Raw genomic sequence first — 20,349 nt, 5'->3', positions numbered from 1 at the left:
ACCAGTCCCAGGACCCCACAGGCTGCACGGCCAGCCATGCCAGGACTCAGCCTCAGCTACCAGTGGCTGGCAGCCTTGGCACAAAGCAGGGCATGGCCGCCAACTAGGCCAGGAACCAGACCCACCAACCCACAGTAGTCAGCATGCCACAACAGAAGGCCCCATGCTGCCCACATAGATGACATCCCTCTGGTGACCAGAGGGAGCGTGCTGCTGGCCCCACAGTATATCTCCTACATCAGTCTAATTCTCTAAGATTGGGAAATGAAACTGATCTAACTAATGTATAGGAATAAAAACAGAATTGGGCAAAATGAGGCGATAGAAGATTATGTTCTAAACAAAGGAACAAGATAAAACCTCAGAAGAACTAAGTGAAGTGGAGATAAGCATCTACCCAATAAAGAGTTAGCTCAAGGTAATGATCATAAAGTTGCTCAATGAACTTGGGAGACGAATGGATGAACACAGTGAGAAGTTTAACAAAGAGTTAGAAAATATAAAGAAGAACCAAACAGAGCTGAAGAATACAATAACTGAAATTAAAAATAAATACACTAGAGACTCTGGTGGGGCTAATGGCGGACTCTGGGAGGGCTCACGCCAAGGAGTACTTTCCAGAACTTCTGCTGCCAGTGTCCTTGTCCCCGCGGTGAGCCACAGCCGCCCCCTGCCTCTGCAGGAGACTCTCCAACACTAGCAGGGTAATATGGAAAATCAAAAACTGTGCTGTACCCCTACAATCTTCCCTTGAGCTCCCTCCCAAATTTCCTTATAATAGTTTTAGAAGATTTGCCTTTCTGAATAAAGTTATTTACTACTCCATCTGACTTTTATTTTCATGTAGGAAAAGAGGTGGAAGTATTCATCACTGAGTTGGGACTTTTCTTATTTTTAATATAAGAATTGAATGCTATAAACTTCTCCCAGACACTACTTTAGTCACATCCCACAACTGTCATTGTTTTTTTATTACCTTTCATTTCAAAAAAATTTCTTTTAGTTTACTTAGTGACTTCTTCTTAGACATGTGGTTTATTTAGATGAGTGTCATTTAACTTCCACATATTTGGGAGTTTTCCAGATATCCTTCTGTTATTGATTTCTAGTTTAATTCCATTATGATCAGAAAATGTATTTTGTATGACTTAAATTCTTCTAAATTTGTTGAGGTTTTATTTCCCAAAACATGTTCTATCATGGTGAATGTTCTATGTGTACTTGAAAAAAAATGTGCATTCTGTTGCTTTTAGGTGGTATGTTCTAAAAATGGCAATTAGGTCAAGTTGACTTTAGTATTATTCAGGTGTTCCGTATCCTTTCTGATTTTTCCATCTTCCTGTTTTATCAGTTTTTTAGAGAGGAATACTGAAGTCTCCAACTATAAATATAGACGTGTCTATTTCTCCTTTCATTCTGTAAGTCTTTCCTTGGTATATTTTGAAGTTTTACTGCTAGGTACATCAATATAGAATTATTATGTCTTTCTGGTGAATTTTTGTAATACTTCTCTTTATCCCTTGTAATATTCTTTGCTCTGAATTACATGTTTTATGATATTAATATAGTCACTGGCTTTCTCTTGAGTAGTGTGTGCATGCTAACGTTTTATATATTTTTATTTGTAATCTATTTAAATATTTATATTTTAAAAGGGGTTCCCTATAGACAACATTTTTTAATATGATCTGACAATGTTGAAACAGAGCAGGACCCTACTATGGTCCTTCTCCCCATGTCCTCAGCCTACCTTTGGTCTGTGGAAAAACTTCAGCCAAAGAATAAGTTTAATGAGAGAAGTGAGAAAATGCAGAAACAAAGGAAAACAGTCAAAGGAGAACAAATAATAATAATTTAGTCATTAAGCATACTCAAGGAACTTTAGTTCCTTCTCAAGGGCTATAGGTAATATTCTGAGCCATATCCTGTGAGCTGTCTTATAGATACTGAAACCCCCTTCCAGGTGGAAAATATTAACTACATGATGACCAGACTGAAGCCATGACATAAGCTGCCACAACTCCGAGAACTGGCTTCAAGGAAATGGGAACAAACCGACCCTGGAACTGAAGCCTAAATGTACTTAAATCAAGATGACCCTGATCAGACCACCTCATGATTAGTTTCAAGATGACTGTCAGAGCCGACTGTGCTGTTTTTGCATGTAGCCCCCTCCCTCTGTCTATAAAAGCTGTAGCCAACTGATTGTCAGAGGGAGGAGTCGGCCTTTGGACAGGCGTCCGCCCTCCCCCCCCCTCCCCGCACCTTGGTTGCCCGCATCCAAAATAAAGCAAGCTTTCCTTTCCACCAAAAAGAAAACAAAACAAAACCAAAAAACACTAGAAGTAATCAACAAATTAGATGATACAGAGGAATGGATCAGTGAGCTGGAAGACAGAGTAGTAGAAGAAAAAAAAATTCTTTAAAAAAAGGATAGTTTGGGACTTTCCAGGTGGCACAGTGGTTAAGAATCTGCCTTCCAATGCAGGGGACACAGGTTCGAGCCCTGGTCCGGGAAGATCCCACATGCTGTGGAGCAACTAAGCCCGTGTGCCACAGCTACTGGGCCTGCGCTCTAGAGCCCACGAGCCACAACTACTGAGCCTGTATGCCTAGAGGCTGTGCTCCGCAACAAGAGAAACCACTGCAATGAGAAGCCCATGCACCGCAACAAAGAGTAGCCCCCACTCGCCACAACTAGAGAAAGCCCCTGTGCATCAATGAAGACCCAATGCAGCCCAAAATAAATAAATAAATAAATTTATTTATTTATTTTAAAAAACAAGGATAGTTTAAGAGATCTCTGGAACATCAAGCATACTAACATTCACATTATAAAGGTCCTCGAAAAAGAAGAGAGAGAGAAAAAGGCAGAGAACTTATTTGAATAAATGATAGCTGAAAACTTCCTTAACATGGGAAAGGAAACAGATATGCAGGTCCAGAAAGTACAGACTCTCAAACAAGATCAACCCAAAGCAAAACTTAAAGAGAAAAGGAACTAGTGACATACAAGGGAACTCCTATGAAACTATCAGCTAGCTGACTTTTCAGCAGAAACTCTGCAGACCAGAGAGGAGTGACACGATATATTGAAAGTAATGAAAGGGAAAAATCTACAACCAGGAATAAGAATATTCTACCTGGCAAGACTATCATTCAGATTTGAAACAGAGATCAAGAGTCTTCCAAACAAGCAAAAGCTAAAAGAGTTCAGCACTACTAAAATGGCTTTACAAGAAATGTTACAGGGACTTCATTAAGTGGAAAATAAAACCACAACTAGAAATTTGAAAATTATGAAAGGAAAAATGTTATTGTTAAAGGCAAATATACAGTAAAGATAGTAGATCAATCACTCATAAAGATAGGAGGAAGGTTAAAAGACAAAAGTAGTAAAATCATCTATATCCATAATGAGAAATTAAGGGATACACAAAACAAAAATATGTAAAATATGATGTTGAAAACATTGAACATTGGATTGGGGGAGTAAAAATGAAGGATTGTTAAAATGCATTTAAACTTAAGAGATCAGCAACTTAAAATAATCACATGTATATATATATAGGTTTTTATGTATATAAGTATTTATGTATATCCTGATATCTGGTCTCCTCAACTAAACTGAAGCATCCAGGGATCATACCTTCTCAATTTTCTATATCCTCCAAAGCACTGGGCACAAAGCTGGACCCATTGTAGATGCTGATTAAGCGCTTGTTATAACTTAAATTTAGAGAAGCCCACTTCCTATTACGACTTATATTTAGAGACCTTGTCCCACAGGTAAGAACCAATCAGTGGCTGTTGGAAGCTATGAACCTTCCATTTTGGGATAACCCTGCAAAACTTCAGGGGCTTTCTCGACTTCACTGATGACAAATGAAGGGCCTGACTTAACATTCCCAAATGAGACACATGTCTAGCTTCTTCAGAGCTAGTGGATCCCTCACCATGCAGCCAGGCTCAGAGAGCCTTATAACACAGGACGGCACCTCCTGAGAACTCCCTCCTTCCCCCAAATAATCCATCATCCCCAGGCTATTAAGTGGCCTCATCAGGAAAGGAAGGTTAAAGTCAACAGCTGGCTATTCTAAGACAGCTTGGATTTAATTCACTGAGTTGGGGAACATCACAATCTGCCACAGCTGAGAATTCCTCCCTGAATTAAGCAAATCTAGAAAAATATTGGTGGTTTCCCAGTCATCCAATAAGATCAATGCTGCATAGAAGGCCCTGGTTCTTAGCATGTAGAGGCATTCTGTCGTTCCTGTGGCTGGAACGTTTTTCCCCTCCCCTTTACTTGGCTTATTTCTTACTTGCCTTCAGGTGTTGAACTAATTGTCCTTCCTCAGACAAGCCAGGCGTCTGGAGGGTAGTATACACTGATCGCACCCTGTATTCTCCTCTGCTGCCCTCAACACAATTTTGATTAATTTACTGTCTGTCCCAGCTGCCTTCTCCTGCGGAACATAAGATCCATGTGTGTAGGAACTGAGACTGTCTTGTTCACTGCTGTATCCCCAGTGTTTAACAGAGGGCCTGACCCTGAGAAATCACGTACAGATATTTTTGTTGAATGAATAAACAAATCCATTGGCTGAAGGGCTTTGCTGACCTGGTTTTAGGTGTTTGACCAATGATCCCACTTTTACGACTGTTCCTGAGGCTTCATGCCCCAGCACCATTGGCTTTTTCACAACAAAATCTCCAATTCGACCATGCTGCCAGTAGTGGACATCTGAGCCGCAGATTCCAACAGAATGCATCTTCAGCAGCACCTCTGATAAAATAAAGGAGAAGGAAAAAACAAGTGAGGGAGGGAAGGACCTCTCTGTCCCTCTGAGGCACCCTGGAGTTTTTCCTCTGGATGAAGGAGAGGGCTTGGTTTCAAAGGCCAGGTACAAGATTTAGATCACAGAGAAAAACAAGCTAAACAGCAACCTTGATTAAGTCTTGTAAGGCAAGAAAGCTTCCACAGAGCAAAATAATTGCATGTGAGGGTGAATTCTATGCATCAGCTTGGCTTGGATACAGTGCCCAGTTGTTTGGTCAAATGCTAGATGTTGCTGTGAAGGTGTTTTTTAGATGTGATTAACATTTAAGCACATCCATGTTCATTGCAGCTTTACAATAGTCAAGATATGGAAACAATCTAAGGGTCCACTGATGGATGAATGGACAAAGTAAATGTGGCATATATACACAATGGACTATTAGTCATAAGAAAAGGAAATCTTGGGACTTCCCTGGTGGTGCAGTGGTTAAGAATCCACCTGCCAATGCAGGGGACACAGGTTCGAGTGCTGGTCTGGGAAGATCCCACATGCTGCGGAGCAACTAAGCCTGTGTGCCACAACTACTGAGCCTGCACTCTACAGCCCGCGAGCCACAACTACTGAAGCCCACGCACCTAGAGCCCATGCTCCTCAACAAGAGAAGCCACCGCAATGAGAAGCCCGCGCACCGCAACGAAGAGTAGCCCCTGCTTGCTGCAACTAGAGAAAGCCCGTGCACAGCAACTAAGACCCAATGCAGCCAAAAATAAATAAATAAATAAATAAATTTTAAAAAAAAAGAAAAAAAAAAGCAACAACATGGATGGACCTTGAGAGCATTATGCTAAGTGAGTAAGTCAGAGAAAGACAAATACCTTATGATCTCACTTATATGCAGAATCTAAAACCAAAACCCAAACCAAAACAAAACAAAAACGTACCAAGCTCCATAGATACAGAAAACGGTGGTTGCCAGAGGCAGGGAGTGGAGGGTGGGTGAAATGGGTGAAGGAGGTCAAAGGGAACAAACTTCCAGTTATAAAATAAATCAGTCATAGGGAGGTAATATACAGCATAGTGACTATAGTTAATAATACTGTGTCGCATATTTGAAAGTTGCTAAGAGAATAGATCTTAAAAGTTCTCGTTGGGACTTCCCTGGCGGTCCAATGTTTAAGACTCTGCACTCCCAGTGCAGGGGGCACGGGTTCAACCCTGGTCGGGGAACTAAAATCCCACATGCCGCACAATGCAGCCAAAAAAAAAAAAGTCCTCATCACAGGTAAAGAAATTTGTAACTATTTGTGATGACAAATGTTAACTAGACATTGTGGTGATCACGTCACAATATATACAGATATCAAATCATTATGTTGTGCACCTGAAGCTAATATAACGTTATATGTCAATTATACCTCAATAAAACAAACATTTAGACCAGTAGATTCTGAGTAAAGCAGATTACCCTCCACACTGTGGATAAGCCTCCTCCAATCAGTTGAAGGGCTTAAAAGAATTCTGAGGTTTCCTGAAGGAGATGGAATTCTCCACAAGACTTACCTGAAGTTTCAACCTGCTGGTTATCTCTACAAATTTCAGACTAGGCAGCTTCCCCCACCCTGTCTCTCTCTATATCAAAGTAAATCTATATATAAATAAATATAAATAATAACTTTTCTCTCAGTTCTGTTTCTCTGGAGAACTCTGATTAGTACCGAATGAAAGATATTATTAGTAGGAAGAAGTGTGTCAACTACCTAAGAGAAAAAAACTGTTTTCTAGGAGATAACTGTTTCCAGACAATTAATATGCTATGCTTGATTCTTAACCATTCATGAGAGGTTGGCACAATCTAGGCTTGCCAATACTTTGTGTGCTATCAGGCTGAGTTCTTCATGCCTGTTATTTTGTTCAAAAGTGCACCTTTAATTTAAACCATCCAAAGATTTCAACTGGCATTTCTCCTTCACAGCTTTGAATACAGTGAGATTTGGTGATATTGTTTTTGTCAGTTTTCCAAGTTTACAATAATGATGCTACTGAGCCCCTTTGCTGAATTAAATCCCAAAGGATTACTGGTCTAGTCTGACTGAGTTTACCACATTACAAAATATCTCCCTGAGAAAAAGTTCTGCCTTAGAAAGACAAAGATACCCAAAGCTCTGCTCTGCACTCAGATGTCTTACACACTGCCCTTGCCACAAACCATGGGAGATCCAACAGGTGTGGCTCTGTAGAACTTCCTTCATCCTTGGCTTTGGTGAACAGAGTAAGAAGTAGCAGGGTGGATCCTGAGTTCAAAGGTAGGGAAAAGTCATCCAAGTTAGGAAAATTACCTCAGAGTTTCCTCTTGTGAAGTTACCAATTTATAATAAGAGATTAAATTTGAGTTGCTAGAACTCTAGCTGAAATTTACCATCATTTCCCCTTCCAATTCAAGGACGGCAAGAAAGAGAGAAGAATGCTGCTCCAGAGAGAGAAACAGTAAAGGATCCTTTGGATCCAAAACAGCCACACACACCCCTTTTTTTTGCCACCTCTGGAATCCACACCAACTTTTCAGAACACAATGAAGTGTCTCTTTCACTTCTCTGAATGTAATATCTCAGTAAAAACACTGAGCCTTAAATATACATTACTTGGTAAACACTGATAGAAACAGCTATTGTCTGTATTCTTATTGCTATAGATCAGTAACCCAACTGGTCTTTGAGTAGCAAAGCTCTAGAGGCTCTAAGAAAGCTGCCTTCAATCTGATGTTCACACAGAAGCCACAGTTCTGGGGTAAGGTGGGACAAGGTGGGGAAGCACACCCCCAACTCATCAAGGACAGAAAGAGAATCGAGTGGCTGGGTGTGGGATGAGCTATCTATAGACACTTTGCCCCTTACCACCAGCCTCACTTCCTGCTGTGGGACTCCAGAGATGGAAGGAATTAGAGAACTGTCAGTTGTGATCTGCCATAGCTAAGAGGGTGGCATGACCTCCAAAAGTACAGGAAACGTGCATGTCAGCTCAGCTCAGCAGGTTCGGCCAGAAGGAGTGGAGCAAAGGTGAAGGGAACCCTGCCCCAGTGTGCTCACCCGATTTCTGCTCCTGGTTGATTAGGGTAGTAGGGTAGGACTGCATGGAGCCCCTCCCATCCCCACTGGACAGAAGGTCCTGGTCTTCCTGGACCTTCCTGGGTGTTCCCTTTTGTAATTAAAAGATTAAGATCTATAGACTCACTCCATTTCAAAGTTTGGATTAGGGTTAGGACATGATTCAGCCACCCAAATATAAGCCACACAAATATAAGCCAACCTCTGGCTTAAAGAGGACAGAGTAACTCTGTCATTAGTTCAAAACAGGAACAATTCTGCCTTTGGTCCATAAATTGAAGAATTTTATGCCAAAAACTCTTTGGGAGAAGTCAGCAGTTTGATACGGTAACTCTCTTGGTTCTACCACTGTTTCTTTTATTTCATGTAGCAGCCAGATTGAATCTATCCAGTCACGCTGGGGACAATGGACTACGTTGAAAGCCTAACAAAAGCATAGTTTTTTTTTGTTTTTGTTTTTTGCAGTATCCGGGCCTCTCACTGTTGTGGCCTCTCCTGTTGCGGAGCACAGGTTCCAGACGTGCAGGCTCAGCAGCCATGACTCACGGGCCCAGCCGCTCCGCGGCATGTGGGATCTTCCCGGACCGGGGCACAAACCTGTGTCCCCTGCATCGGCAGACGTACTCTCAACCACTGCGTCACCAGGGAAGCCCAAAAGCATAGTTTTTAATGGAGGCTTTTAAGTAATAAACAGTAGGAAAAGAGGGCTAAATGAGCAATGCACATGTGTCTCCAGGGTAAACAATAAGGAACAATAAAATATAAGGCAAGTATTCCCAGGACCTACCATTTGGGCCTGGTTCAGGGATAGGATAGTTCTCCTAAAGGAAACAAAATAGAAAAACCATTTAGTATGCACAACAACTTTACCTTATGAACATTTTCAATCTTTTTTTAAATTAAAGTTTCATTCAAATAATTCTTCTTATAATTAACACAGACTCAGACCATACTGCTGCTGGGTGGATGCCTGAGGGGCTACCCTGAATACTGCTGACTCTAACTTCTGACCTCATCCCACCCACTGGTGCAATTTGCCGTGGACCAAGAAAAAGTATACTACTTGCACACCCTGGGAGAAAGGATGCTTCTGGGTCTCTAATATGGAATGTGGAAAATATATCCTTAAATACTGATCTGTTTGGTCTGGCAAACTCATACAGGGCAAGGATGAGGTGTTTCTGGCAGTTGCACAGGAGGGTTTTTGTCTCTAGACAGGTTGGAGAAAGTGTGTGTGCTCCGCTCATTCACATCAGTGCACAGACCAATAGTTGTTACTTACTCTCTTCCAAAACCTCCCATGTGGTGTTTTAGAGGCCCCTTGGGAACACATAGGACCTGCATTTTGCCCACTCTCACCGAGTTAAAAAGCAATCTAGTGTTCACAGCTATTTATGATGAGGATGATGATAATTTACCAAGCTTTTTTCCCACTGCCAACTGGCTAGGAAATTCCTGGTGACAGGGAGGAAAGGCAGTGAGTAGCCAAATCCAAGTGTTCATTTTATTAATTCTTTGAAGGCAGCCAAGCAAGAAGAGGGAGAAGGGATGTAAAAAAGTGTTCACTGTACATACTGTGCCAGACAGTCTACTGGGCTTTACATACATCATGGCACATGGCCACCATTTGTAGATGAGAAACCTGAGGCTAGGAAGTTAAATAACTTGGTCAAGGTCATATGGCCAGAGTGGATAAACCAGGTCTAATCCCAGGTGTGTCTGACTCCCAAGTCTGCCTCACTGCATCCCACTGCACCCCCAAGGTAGAATCTGCCTTTTCTCCTTCAGTGGTGATGTAAGGAAAGTCAATCAGGGGATGAGTATTTTGGAACTGGGCCTAATGCACACTGCTCTGGGAGGAAGCACTGCTCAAACCTTGCCTCCTTCAGAAGGCCTCCCCCAGATACTTTTATGGGTAGCAGTAAATAATCGTAGGGCTGGGAAGGGATAGTTAGGGAGTTTGAGATCGACATGTACACTAAAATGGTTAACCAACAAGGACCTACTGTATAGCACAGGGAACTCTGCTCAGTGTTATGTGGCAGCCTGGATGGGATGGGAGTTTGGGGGAGAATGGATACATCTATAGGTATGGCTGAGTCGCTCTGCTGTGCACCTGAAACTATCACAACATGTCAATCGGCTATACTCCAATATAAAAAAATAATAATAATCCTAGGGCTATTTTGCTAGCAAGATAAGTACCTAGTTACCAAAGACTATGCCTTCCATCTCTGGCACCAGGTACAGTGCCCTGCTCCAAACCTGGGGGGCTTGCACTGGTTAAATAATCACCCTCCATAACAGTATTTCCACAGGAAGTCTGAGGTTCTTGCTCATTGGAGATTACCAGCCCTTTCTGTTGTAACAGCTCAATGCTTATCTGAACTCCCTGTCTCCAGTGAAACAAAGGTCAAAGGGATAATGCTAATGCTGATTAGCTAACACTGACCAACTTCCTTTTGTCAGGTCCTGTGCTAAGTGCTGTGTATGCATCACCTCAGCTCATCCGTAGGACAATCCTATGTAGTGCCTTTATTATTACCCCATTTTTTGTATGATGAGGCTGAGGAATGGGGAGATTTAGCAATTTGTCTATAGTAACACTAAGGTAGTAAATGATGGAGCTGCATCCAAAGCAGCATCACGTGGGGTCAAGAGGCAGCTTTTTCATCTCTTAATAAATTTGGAAGGCGGAGAGGAAAGAAGGAAGGAAGGAAAGGAGGGAGGGAAGGAGGGAATCCATCTAGGACCGGCAACTCCGGATAGCTGGCTGTCACCAAAACCTTTCTCAAAATTGCTGGTTCCACGTCTGGCATTACACAGTATCAGGGACTGCTGTGTAAAGTTCTGCTTCTGTTACACAGAGTAAAATTTTAAATTGCAGGTTAAATTGAAACTAAAGAGTAAGTAAGGCCTTTTGTTTCAAACATGGAACTGTACTCTCCCCCACCCTCATAGCCCCCTAAAGACACTAGTAGGCAGCTTCCCGGGCACTGGGAATTCCACAGCATACTCTTCACATCCTTGGCTCCAACCAGGCCAGGCCCAAACACCCCATTTGGGGTGGAAAGGTGGTAAGATCCAAACTCAAAGCCACAGTTGGGGACACCAAGTTGCCCTTGGGTCACTAGAGATTACTACTGTAAATGTCTGTTGGAATTAACGGAGCTGACCAACTTTGCCCTTACCACCTGGGCAAAGCTGCAGCGTCTCTCCTGGACACCAGAGGGTGCTGTGCCGATAACCTGGTTTTTCCTTAGTAGCAGAACACACATTATGGAGAACTTAAATACCTCTCCCTGAAAACCAACTTTTTTTTCTCTTTCTTGTTGATTCTAATCACCCTTACAGCTCAGCTTGGCTCCTGTCTCCCTTCTCTGCAGGAGACATGCCACCTAAGCACTAGACCATGTTAAGACCAGTCTCTAAGTTTGTAAATATTATCCTAAGCGTGGCTGCAGGGCTCACAAGGTCTTCAAAAGTTATTACAGCATGGTTACTAAAAAAACCCTGCTTTTCATTTATGGTTCCTTGGTATGATGTTGGCTAAATCCTGTTTACTTAATCTCCTTTTCTGTCTCAGATTACGGTGGTGATATTCTTTCATTTATCCTATTTTTCATGTATCAAAATTTCTTAGCTCCTCTGAGATCGGGAACTTTCACTTTTAACCCCCTGCCCCCTTTCTTCATTCCCAAAGGTTTTGTAATCAGGCATATTCATAGTTTCCTGAACAGGATTTCTTATCTTTCTGTGAGTGATAGTGACAAGGGGATAAAGAGGAGTTGAGTAATCGTTCTTTACTGAGTTATGTAAGTTTTACAGCATTTTTCACTGAAATACTTAACTTACATATTCTCCTTTCCATGACCTTCAGGTCTCCCCACCACCAGCACCACCACCACAAATAAATCACGGAAATACTTCAGAAAGAACTCTCTGTGGGAACACAGAATCATCTCAAGTGCCTCTCACATCCTAAATGTTATCTTGCCTTTCCTAAATATATTTTCTCAAATTAGCTTAAATATATATTTCCTGAATATACACTATTGGCCCCCTTTCCTCAACTTCCAGCTGCACATCTGAGTTCACACCCTCAGTACATCTTGCCTGGATTGCAGCAATGGCCTCAACATGAGGAGAAATTAGAAGATGCCCTTTCCCTCCTCCAGACAACATAGCTGGTACAGTGGTGAAGAACTCAGACTCTGGAATCGCTGTCTGTGCTGAAACCCAGGCTCCCCTCCAGGAGCTGTGTGACCTCGGGGCAGTTACATAACCTCTTTGTGCCTTCAATTTCCTCCCCTGTATAATGAAGATAATCATAAAATAGAGTGCCCTTGGGAATTCCCCACCAGTCCACTGGTTAGGATTCCTCGCTCTCACTGCCAAGGGCCAGGGTTCAATACCTGGTCAGGGAACTAAGATCCCACAAGCCATGCAGCACGGCCAAAACAAAACAAAAACAGTGCCCGACTCACAGTAAATAAATTAGCTCTTATTATAAAAGAAATAAAATCAAAATCCTTTCTGTATAATCAGCTCACAATACGGTTGAACCAGCTCTGGACAACCCTGACCGTTTCCTCTTGAAAAGGGTAGTTTTTAAAAATTGTTTTGGGGAAAAGCTGTATTTCTCTTGTTTTCACGTCTATATTAAGAGAACTTGACTGCTCCTTAAAAGGCTGGAATTCAGAAGAAAGTCAAGTAGGATTCCAGCAGTGTTTTTAGGCTTGATTCTATCAGTTGAGTGTAAAAGCCATACTCCCTGCCTTAGAGTAAGGGACAACAGGCAGGGCTAGGAGAAAGCGGCCAGTTTTGCCCTAGGTCCTTGCAGCCCACCTTTGCCACCTGCTCTGCCTGCCAGGTCTCCTGTCAACCTGTTGGCTGGCTGCCCTACACCCTTAAGGAGAGCGGAGCAGACAATCTTACTTTTGCTTCCCTCCCTCCTCAACTTTCCCCCTCCCTTCAGGGCTTGAAGGGTGTTTTGAAGGTGGGAGGAAAATCCAAAGGTTTCCCATTTGGCCACTTTATCCTAAAAGGCTTTGTTCTAGCCGCATTGGTCCTGTCCTGGCAAACTCGGGGTCAAAGTAGAAGGGTCAGACACTCTCCCAAAGTTCACTGAGCCAGTCTCCAGCCTCCAGCCCAGGCTCTCTGGGCTCCAACCAGCCTCCTGCTGATAACAATCTTTCTAAAATGCAAATTCATTTAAAGTGCCCAGTGGCCCTGCAAAATCCTAAACCCCTCATTTTGCGGGCTACCTGCCTCCTTGCAAACCTCCTGCAATTCCCAAACCACCGCACACTCACTCCCTCACCTCAAGGGGGCCATTTCTCCACTGGCCGATTCCCCTCCTTCTTCACTGAGATGGCACAGGAGGTGGGAAGTGAGGGGAAGGGAGACATCTAGAATGACTTTCTAATTCCTGTGGGAACTCAGGGAGATTTTAGGTTTGGGTGTGTTGGGATTGTGGTGTCGGGGGACATCCAGGTGGGGTTGTCCAATAGGTCGCTGTACTCCTGGGACTGGGGATCAGGCATGGGTCAGGGACAGAGACTCATGAACATGAATCACGAACATGGAGAGAAACAATGACTTCCTGAAAAAAGCCTTCCCTATCCTCACCATCCTTCCTCTCCTGAGTTTCCCCAGCACCTACAATTGAATCCCTATGGGATGGTTAAAGGATTATTTCTCAGCTGTGATAAATAAACTATAAAAAAATTCCTCCTAATTCAAAATGTATGAACATAACTATACATGAACCTATTAGATGCTTCTTTATTTAAAGCGAAAATATGAAGACTCTGAGCTTGGTTGGATGCTCTAGCCTATTAGTATCACTGATTAAGTGCTCATTGTGTTCAGGTCTATGTAACTGAACATTTACATTTCTAAAACATTATTGAGCTGAATATCACTTCACAAAATCCAACCATATTTTCTCCAACAATTAATGTTCTTCTTGTAAATCTGGTTTGGGGAAAACTGCCAGCTTTAACAGCCACACTAAAAGACTTAACAAGTGGACGCCAATACGGTATACATGAGTACGTATTTTTCCTCCGTAATTTCTCTATCATGCAATTTTAAAAGAAATTTTCCCCACATCCATCCATAATTCTAGTTTTCCCCACAGAACAGGGTTACTTTTACCAGGTCTCTTAGTAGTGCTGGGACTTATTACATAAAATGTTAAAATCCTATTTGTGGTATTGTTTACTGTTCCTCCTGCTTTTAGGGGAAAATGTTAGCTTTCTACATCTTGGCCTTTTGCAGACAAAGGCACTGCCCTTCCACAGGAGTTGGCAGAGATGGCAGTATTTGCTGGATTTAACTGCCTATTGTTTATCTGGTTGGGTTTTGTTTTATTGTTGAAACATAATTAAGATGAAAGTGAAAGAGGCATTTCTTTAGGCTATTTGCTACTACCTAGTTTTCTCTTTTTCTGAAGGAGTTTTAGATTCTGTTTTCAGCCTCAACTGCCTCTGACTTATAAGTCTAGCTCAGGTATTAAAGGGTTAAGTGGCCTGCATTTCCTCACTCACAGTAATCTCCCAGTTTAACCCAGCTTTTCCTTGAAGCCTTTCAGGGCCCTTTAATTTGATTCTATAGAAGCAAGCAGCTCTGTCTACTAGTAGCAAAACCAGGGAGAGACCTGACATTTAGGACCATTCCTCTTTCTACAATCCCCTCCTCCTCACCCAAAATCTTAACAGCAATGTGTATATGCAAGAAGGGGATGCCTTGAATGTGCTGTATTACAGATACAGAATTATCTTACTTTTTGAAATATCATTACAGATTCAAAGCAATTCTTTTGACACCTGGCATAATACATTTCCTCACAGAGCAAAACCTCTAAGAAATATCTTCATGGTACTCTGATTAATGTTTAAACTTGATGCTGACACACTATTTTCTCTGCCCTTTGTAATTAAACAACATTAACCCATCACTCTGAAATGATTCTTTTCCCTTTAACTTGTTCTCTTCTCATGCAGCTAATCATAAAACAAAAATGTGACTACATCCCCTGCATGGTGTCCACCTCGCTGCTCCTGTTCTCCCTGTCCAGATGCCTGGAATCGGATAGAGCTGGCCATCAAGAATAAGGGAGATAACGTGTACTCAGTATGCTCCATGGACTGGCCCTGATAGGTGATGCAATATGCACAGAAATTGATAGGAGCATTTAGAAATGTTTACAGCATTCTGACATTGCTGCAGCATCCAAATGTTGGTACAAACATATTGGTCCATGGCCAACAGGAAATAAAAATAAAATTGGTCCTTCATCTCTGATACTTTGTGAAGCACAAACTATCCCATCAAACAGCTTCTTCAAAGAAAAACTAATTTGACTATTTGATATCCCAACTCTATGAACTAGTAATTCAGAGAGAGAATTCTGTAGGGGAGCAGAATTTGCCATCCCAAAATATGTCTCTAGGGCATATTAATTATTTTAAGCTGGCTATTTTTTTTAAGAAACAGCAGATTTGGGAAAAGCTCGGAAAACCCAAGTGACAGATTTGTAAGGGAAATCTCCACTTATAAGGGTGTCTCCCTCAAAGTACCAAAAAGAGGAGTATGACCTAATCTCTAGAAACTCATCAGTGGAGAAGGCAATGACTTAAAACTGTATAACAACCTTACCCTTGTTTTCTGTGCTTTTCCTGGCAACCTCCCATAAGTGACTCTCCCCGCCCTCAACATCTTCTTTTCTCTTTAGCTGAGGATGGTATTTAGGGTGAGGGCTTTGGACATTTTGGCAACTTTCTCAGTTTTCCTGGGCCTCTCCCATGTATACATGTTAATAAATTTTTGTTTTTCCCCTGTCTCATGTCAATTTAATTCTTAGACCTGCCAGAAGAACCTAGAAGGGTAGAGGAAAATTTCTTACTCCCCGATACTATCTAATCCTCACACAACCCAGAGGTGAGTACTACTATCATCCCCATCATACAGACAGAAAACTGAAGCAGAAAGTAATTTGGCAAGTCATACAACCAGAAGCAGTAGAGCTGGGGCTAAACTCCACTCTGGCCCCAACCTGGCTTGTGACCTCGTTACTGTTTCCATTTGAAGAGATCTCAGCCAGCTGACACTGTTTGCTGATAGGCTGTTCGTCTCTATGCATCAGCTTGGTCGCCTCTTCCACTGCTCCTTAAAAGTCCACACGTTCTCTATTTAAAATGGTGTGTGTGTGGGGAAGAGGGGATATAGGAGTCCTAAGTCCTCATGATAAGGAATGATATAAAGAAATGGACAGTCTCTCAGTATATACATGTGTATATACACTCCCACCCTCTCTGATTTACCACCCAACTTATAAATGCCCCAAGGCCCAAACCACTGTGCAGGCCCAAGTCCCCAGGCCACGGGGCACTGCCTCCGCCCTTGCTGGGACTGTGGTGATCACTAGCTACCTAGTAGTGAAGGAGTTTAATTTTTCCTTCCCTGCAGCCACAGCTTGGAGAAAGAAAAGGGAATCCTGCCTTCTCCACAGGCAGGTAGGAGGAAGGCTGGGTGTCAGATTTCCTTCCTGGTAGGTAGGGGACAAGTTTCAAGTGGCCCAGGTCTAACTCCATTTCAACCCCAAACCACTTAGCCTATTTGCTTTAAGGAAGGGGGTGCAAGGGCAGAGATACCCTACCAGGGAGTTCCCTATGGAGGCGCTGGGGGACGACCATGCTCAGGAAGGAGTGGTGAGGGCCAGAAGGGTCTGTGTTGGGTTACAAGTGTCTCCAGATCCCTAGAACCAAGGTAATTTCTCAGAGACCCCAAAATGTCCTGTCCCAGAGACATCTTAAATTCAAGCCTGATCTCATCATTTTAATCTACTCTCCTTTGTCTAGTAAATGAACCCCATCACCTCCAACAGAGCTGGGGTCCTCCTGAATCCACCCTGAATGAACCCTTTCACCCAGTTAGCGTACACATCCCACAACCATAAGCTACATTCTCCAGCCTATCACATTCTCATCTCTTTAGGATACACTCACCCCAACCCAGCCCCTAATTCAGTCAGGAGGGGATTCTAAGGCACAGCTGAAAAGACCAACTGTAGGTGAGCCTCCCCACCCTCCCTCTTCTTTATTCAAGGCTTTGTTCTACTGAGCCACATAAACAGTGGCTGAGCAGTGGGAGAGCCTGAGTTTAGGAATTAAGGTAAAGCAGATACTGGGGTTGTAATTACAGTTCTGCTCATTATTAGGTACATGACTTTCAGGCAGGCCCTGAGCAGATGGAGAGGCAGGGCCTATCTACCTCTCCAGCTTCACCACCGGTGCATTCAGTGCATCACACTATTTACAGGACCGGTAAACAAGACTTGCGATTTTGTACTTCACTTAGTTTGCACTTGCTCTTCCACTTACATGAATGACCCCCAGTTTCCGTCCAAGAAACAGCTAAGTAGCATCCATCTCTTCCAGAGCCTCTACCCTGGGCCAAGGGCACCCTGTGAGGCCTTTACTCTCTATGCTCCATCAAAACCCTCACACAGTTTTATTGTTTACAGCATCTGTCTGACTCCCTAGAGCAGCTTGGGGGTAGGGGCTGTGTTCTCCTCCTCCTCTCTGGACCCCCAGCCCAGTGCTTGGCACATGGCAGGCACCCTCTCATCTAGTAAATGTTTGTAGAATGCAGGACTGAGCTTGAAATCACTCTGTAAGCTGTGTAGAGCTGTACCACTTTCCTTTCTTCATAATACCATCTGGCATTTGCAGCAATAAAAACTAATAGTGTCACTTTAATTCAGGACCTTGGGTGGAAGCTCCAAGGGGAGTAGAAAGAACACTGGAATGGGAGTCTGAACTTCTGGGTTCTTTTCTGGGCTCTGTTAACTAATGAAGCCTGTCAGCTTGGAGATGGCACTTTCCCAGCTGAGGAAATGATGAGTTGGCTCTGGGCAGGAGTTCTTAGTCTGGGGTTCAGAGACCTCTAGAGGGTCTATGAAGGAGAGGCTTAAAGGAAGTCCATGAACTCTCTGAAACTGCTGCCAAACTCCATCTGTTTGCATTCTGTGGGGAGAGAGACCACAGATTCTCAAACAGTCAAGAACTGCTAATCTGGATACTTTTCTGAGTCTCTCCAATCTAGACCCTGGCGCATGTTCTCTGTGAGGGGGAAGGAAGTGCTAGGGAACAGCAGAGATGGCCGGCACTGGTCCCACATACCCACTGCCCAGGCCCGCCTGCGAAGGGCTCTGTCAAGGGAGCCCTGGCACAACCACAGGGCTGACTCTGCAGCTCCCAGAACTTTGGCCCCATGAGCCACTGAGCAGAGGCAGGATCTGGAGTGGAGAAGACACACACATAATGCTCTTAAAGGGACAGGGGAGCAGCATCAGGAAGGAAAATGGCTGGAACATGAACCAAATGTGGACTACGGGAGGTAAGGAGGAAAGGAGCTTTAGAACATGAAGACTATCAAAGATCCAGAAATCTGGAACAGGCATGGCGAACACCAAGAGTCTTGGAGATGGAGGCCTGTGCTGGCAGGAAAGTGGAAGGAGCTCGCACTTTCTGAGTATCTATTAAGTGCTAGGTACTCCGCTGATCATAATAATCCTGCAAAGGAGGTTTTATCAGCCCCAAGCATGAAAGATTAAATACGAGTTCCACAGCTTTTAAATGTCCCTATGGCCCCCCTTTCTGCCCTGCACTGTCTACTCAGAGAAGTTCAGTACGTGTCCTCTAAACCAGGCAGCCTCTCTGGTATCTCTTCTGCAAAGTGCAATGACAAGAGGCTGGACTATGAATCTGCAGCTGGCAAAGGAGGGAGAAGGCTTCAATCATTTTGCAACCTTCCTGGGTTCTGGCCACGTGCCGGCCACTGGGCTCGGTTCCAGAAGGCCACGCGACAAGAACCCTGCTCTTAGCACCTTAAAACTAACCGCCTACCGTGCCCCTCCCCCCAACATGGTAACCAGATCCTATCTGGGCGGCCTGGGCGCGCAGTGTGGGGCCCGCACCGCGCTGGAATTGGCCAGCTCAGACCGCGGCTGCGCTTGGAAGTGAATAGGGCAGGAACGGGCAAGACTTCCCACTCCCATTCCAGTTTTACCAAGCGCAGGTCTCCGGGTCCGTGTACCACCAGGGAGAGGTTCTCGGGCTTGGCCGCCGCCATGTCGCTCTCTACCTCTTGGGTCCGCCGAGGCTGCAATCCGCAGCTCTTGAGGTGGTTCGGTTGGCGACCCCGTGCAGAGCTGGGGATAAGGGGCGGTAGGCTGGGCTTTGCCTGGGAGCGCGCGCCCGGCCCGGGGCGGGGTTTCCTAGTCCCTGACAGCCGGGGCGGGGCTTGCGTGGAGGGGCGGGGCGGGGCGGGACTGCCCTGCTCCCTCCCCATGGCAAGCCAGGGAAGGGCGTGGGGTGGGGGATTGGGGGTAGGGGATTGGGAGAGGGGGGCCGGGGGCTGGGGAGGAGGGGGTAAGGAGGGGTAGAGAGTGTAGGGAGGGAGTAGGGAGTGGGTGGGGAGGGGTAGGGAGGGGTGGCAAAGGCCAACCCAGATCCACCTGCACTGTTTGTCTATCTCACATCCAAGGGGTCCAATCTGCCCTGAAAGTAGTCTGCAGAGGCAACCCCCCCCAGACCAGAGTCCTGAAACTTTAGCTGCAGAATAAGGGGGATGGGCAATGTGGGGCAGTTTCTCAGGACCAGCACCGAGATTTTGATGCAGTAAAGTCTAGTCGCAGCTGAGGCCTATTATTAGCATTGATAATGCTGAGGCTGCAGGTGGGGCACGGTCTACAAGTGGGAAACAGGCCCTGCATTGATGCAGTGTCCATGTTGGCCCCATGTCCCCAGCATCCACAAAGTGCCTGGCACCAGAAGTGAATGAACGAGTTGGTGCGTCATCCCACAGGCCTGACACATCAGTGTAAAGGAGCTGTGAAATGAAATCTGTGAGCCACTTTCTCTTAACCAGCTCTGCTTCTTATATTAGAAGCAGGATTTCTGCCCAGATTTTTTCTTGAAGCCTCTCTCCCCTTCAACAAATAGTGAAGTTTTACTCTAAGGGGAGTGAGCTGCCCTCTAGAAAGGCCTAAGTCTGCAAAGGCCCCACCCTCCTTTTCAGACTTTGAAGACAGTGTAGGGATTTCATTCCCTACAGCCTTTCCTCCTCCTCCAGACACTCTACCAGATCCTCTGACCTCCTCCTGGACACCTTCCCCAGCACCTCATGCCTTGAAGATGTCTCAGTGCGGCACCTACTGCAGGCCTCACATATGGGACACAGCCTGTATTTTCACCAGTACTCATCCCTTCCGAAGATGCACTGGAAGACCACTGAGGCTAAGGCCTCATATCTTTCTTTCTTTTCTTTTTTTTTAATATTTTATTTATTTATTTACTTATTTGGCTGCCCCGGGTCTTAGTTTCAGCATGTGGGATCTTTAGTCACGGTATGTGAACTCTTAGTTGCAGCATATGGGATCTAGTTTCCTGACCAGG

The 20,349-nt window shown here is 44.3% G+C and overlaps 1 protein-coding gene across 1 annotated transcript in view; it reads right to left on the bottom strand.

The window, feature by feature from the left end:
- Positions 1-19,243, bottom strand: part of SORD (sorbitol dehydrogenase) — a 35,523-nt gene extending 16,280 nt beyond the window's left edge. The window contains exons 1-3 of the mRNA XM_060149155.1: positions 18,962-19,243; positions 8,670-8,703; positions 4,622-4,786 (exon numbers count right to left, since the gene is read on the bottom strand). Of these exons, the coding sequence (XP_060005138.1) occupies positions 4,622-4,786; positions 8,670-8,703; positions 18,962-19,243 (481 nt within the window). The remainder of the gene's footprint in view (positions 1-4,621; positions 4,787-8,669; positions 8,704-18,961) is intronic.
- Between the last annotated feature and the right edge of the window lie 1,106 nt (positions 19,244-20,349).

This window comes from Lagenorhynchus albirostris, chromosome 1 (genome assembly GCF_949774975.1).
Source record: "Lagenorhynchus albirostris chromosome 1, mLagAlb1.1, whole genome shotgun sequence".
Classification (NCBI taxonomy): domain Eukaryota; kingdom Metazoa; phylum Chordata; class Mammalia; order Artiodactyla; family Delphinidae; genus Lagenorhynchus; species Lagenorhynchus albirostris.
The sequence above is the reverse complement of the archived record's forward strand: the minus strand, read 5'-3'. Positions and strand labels throughout refer to the sequence as shown.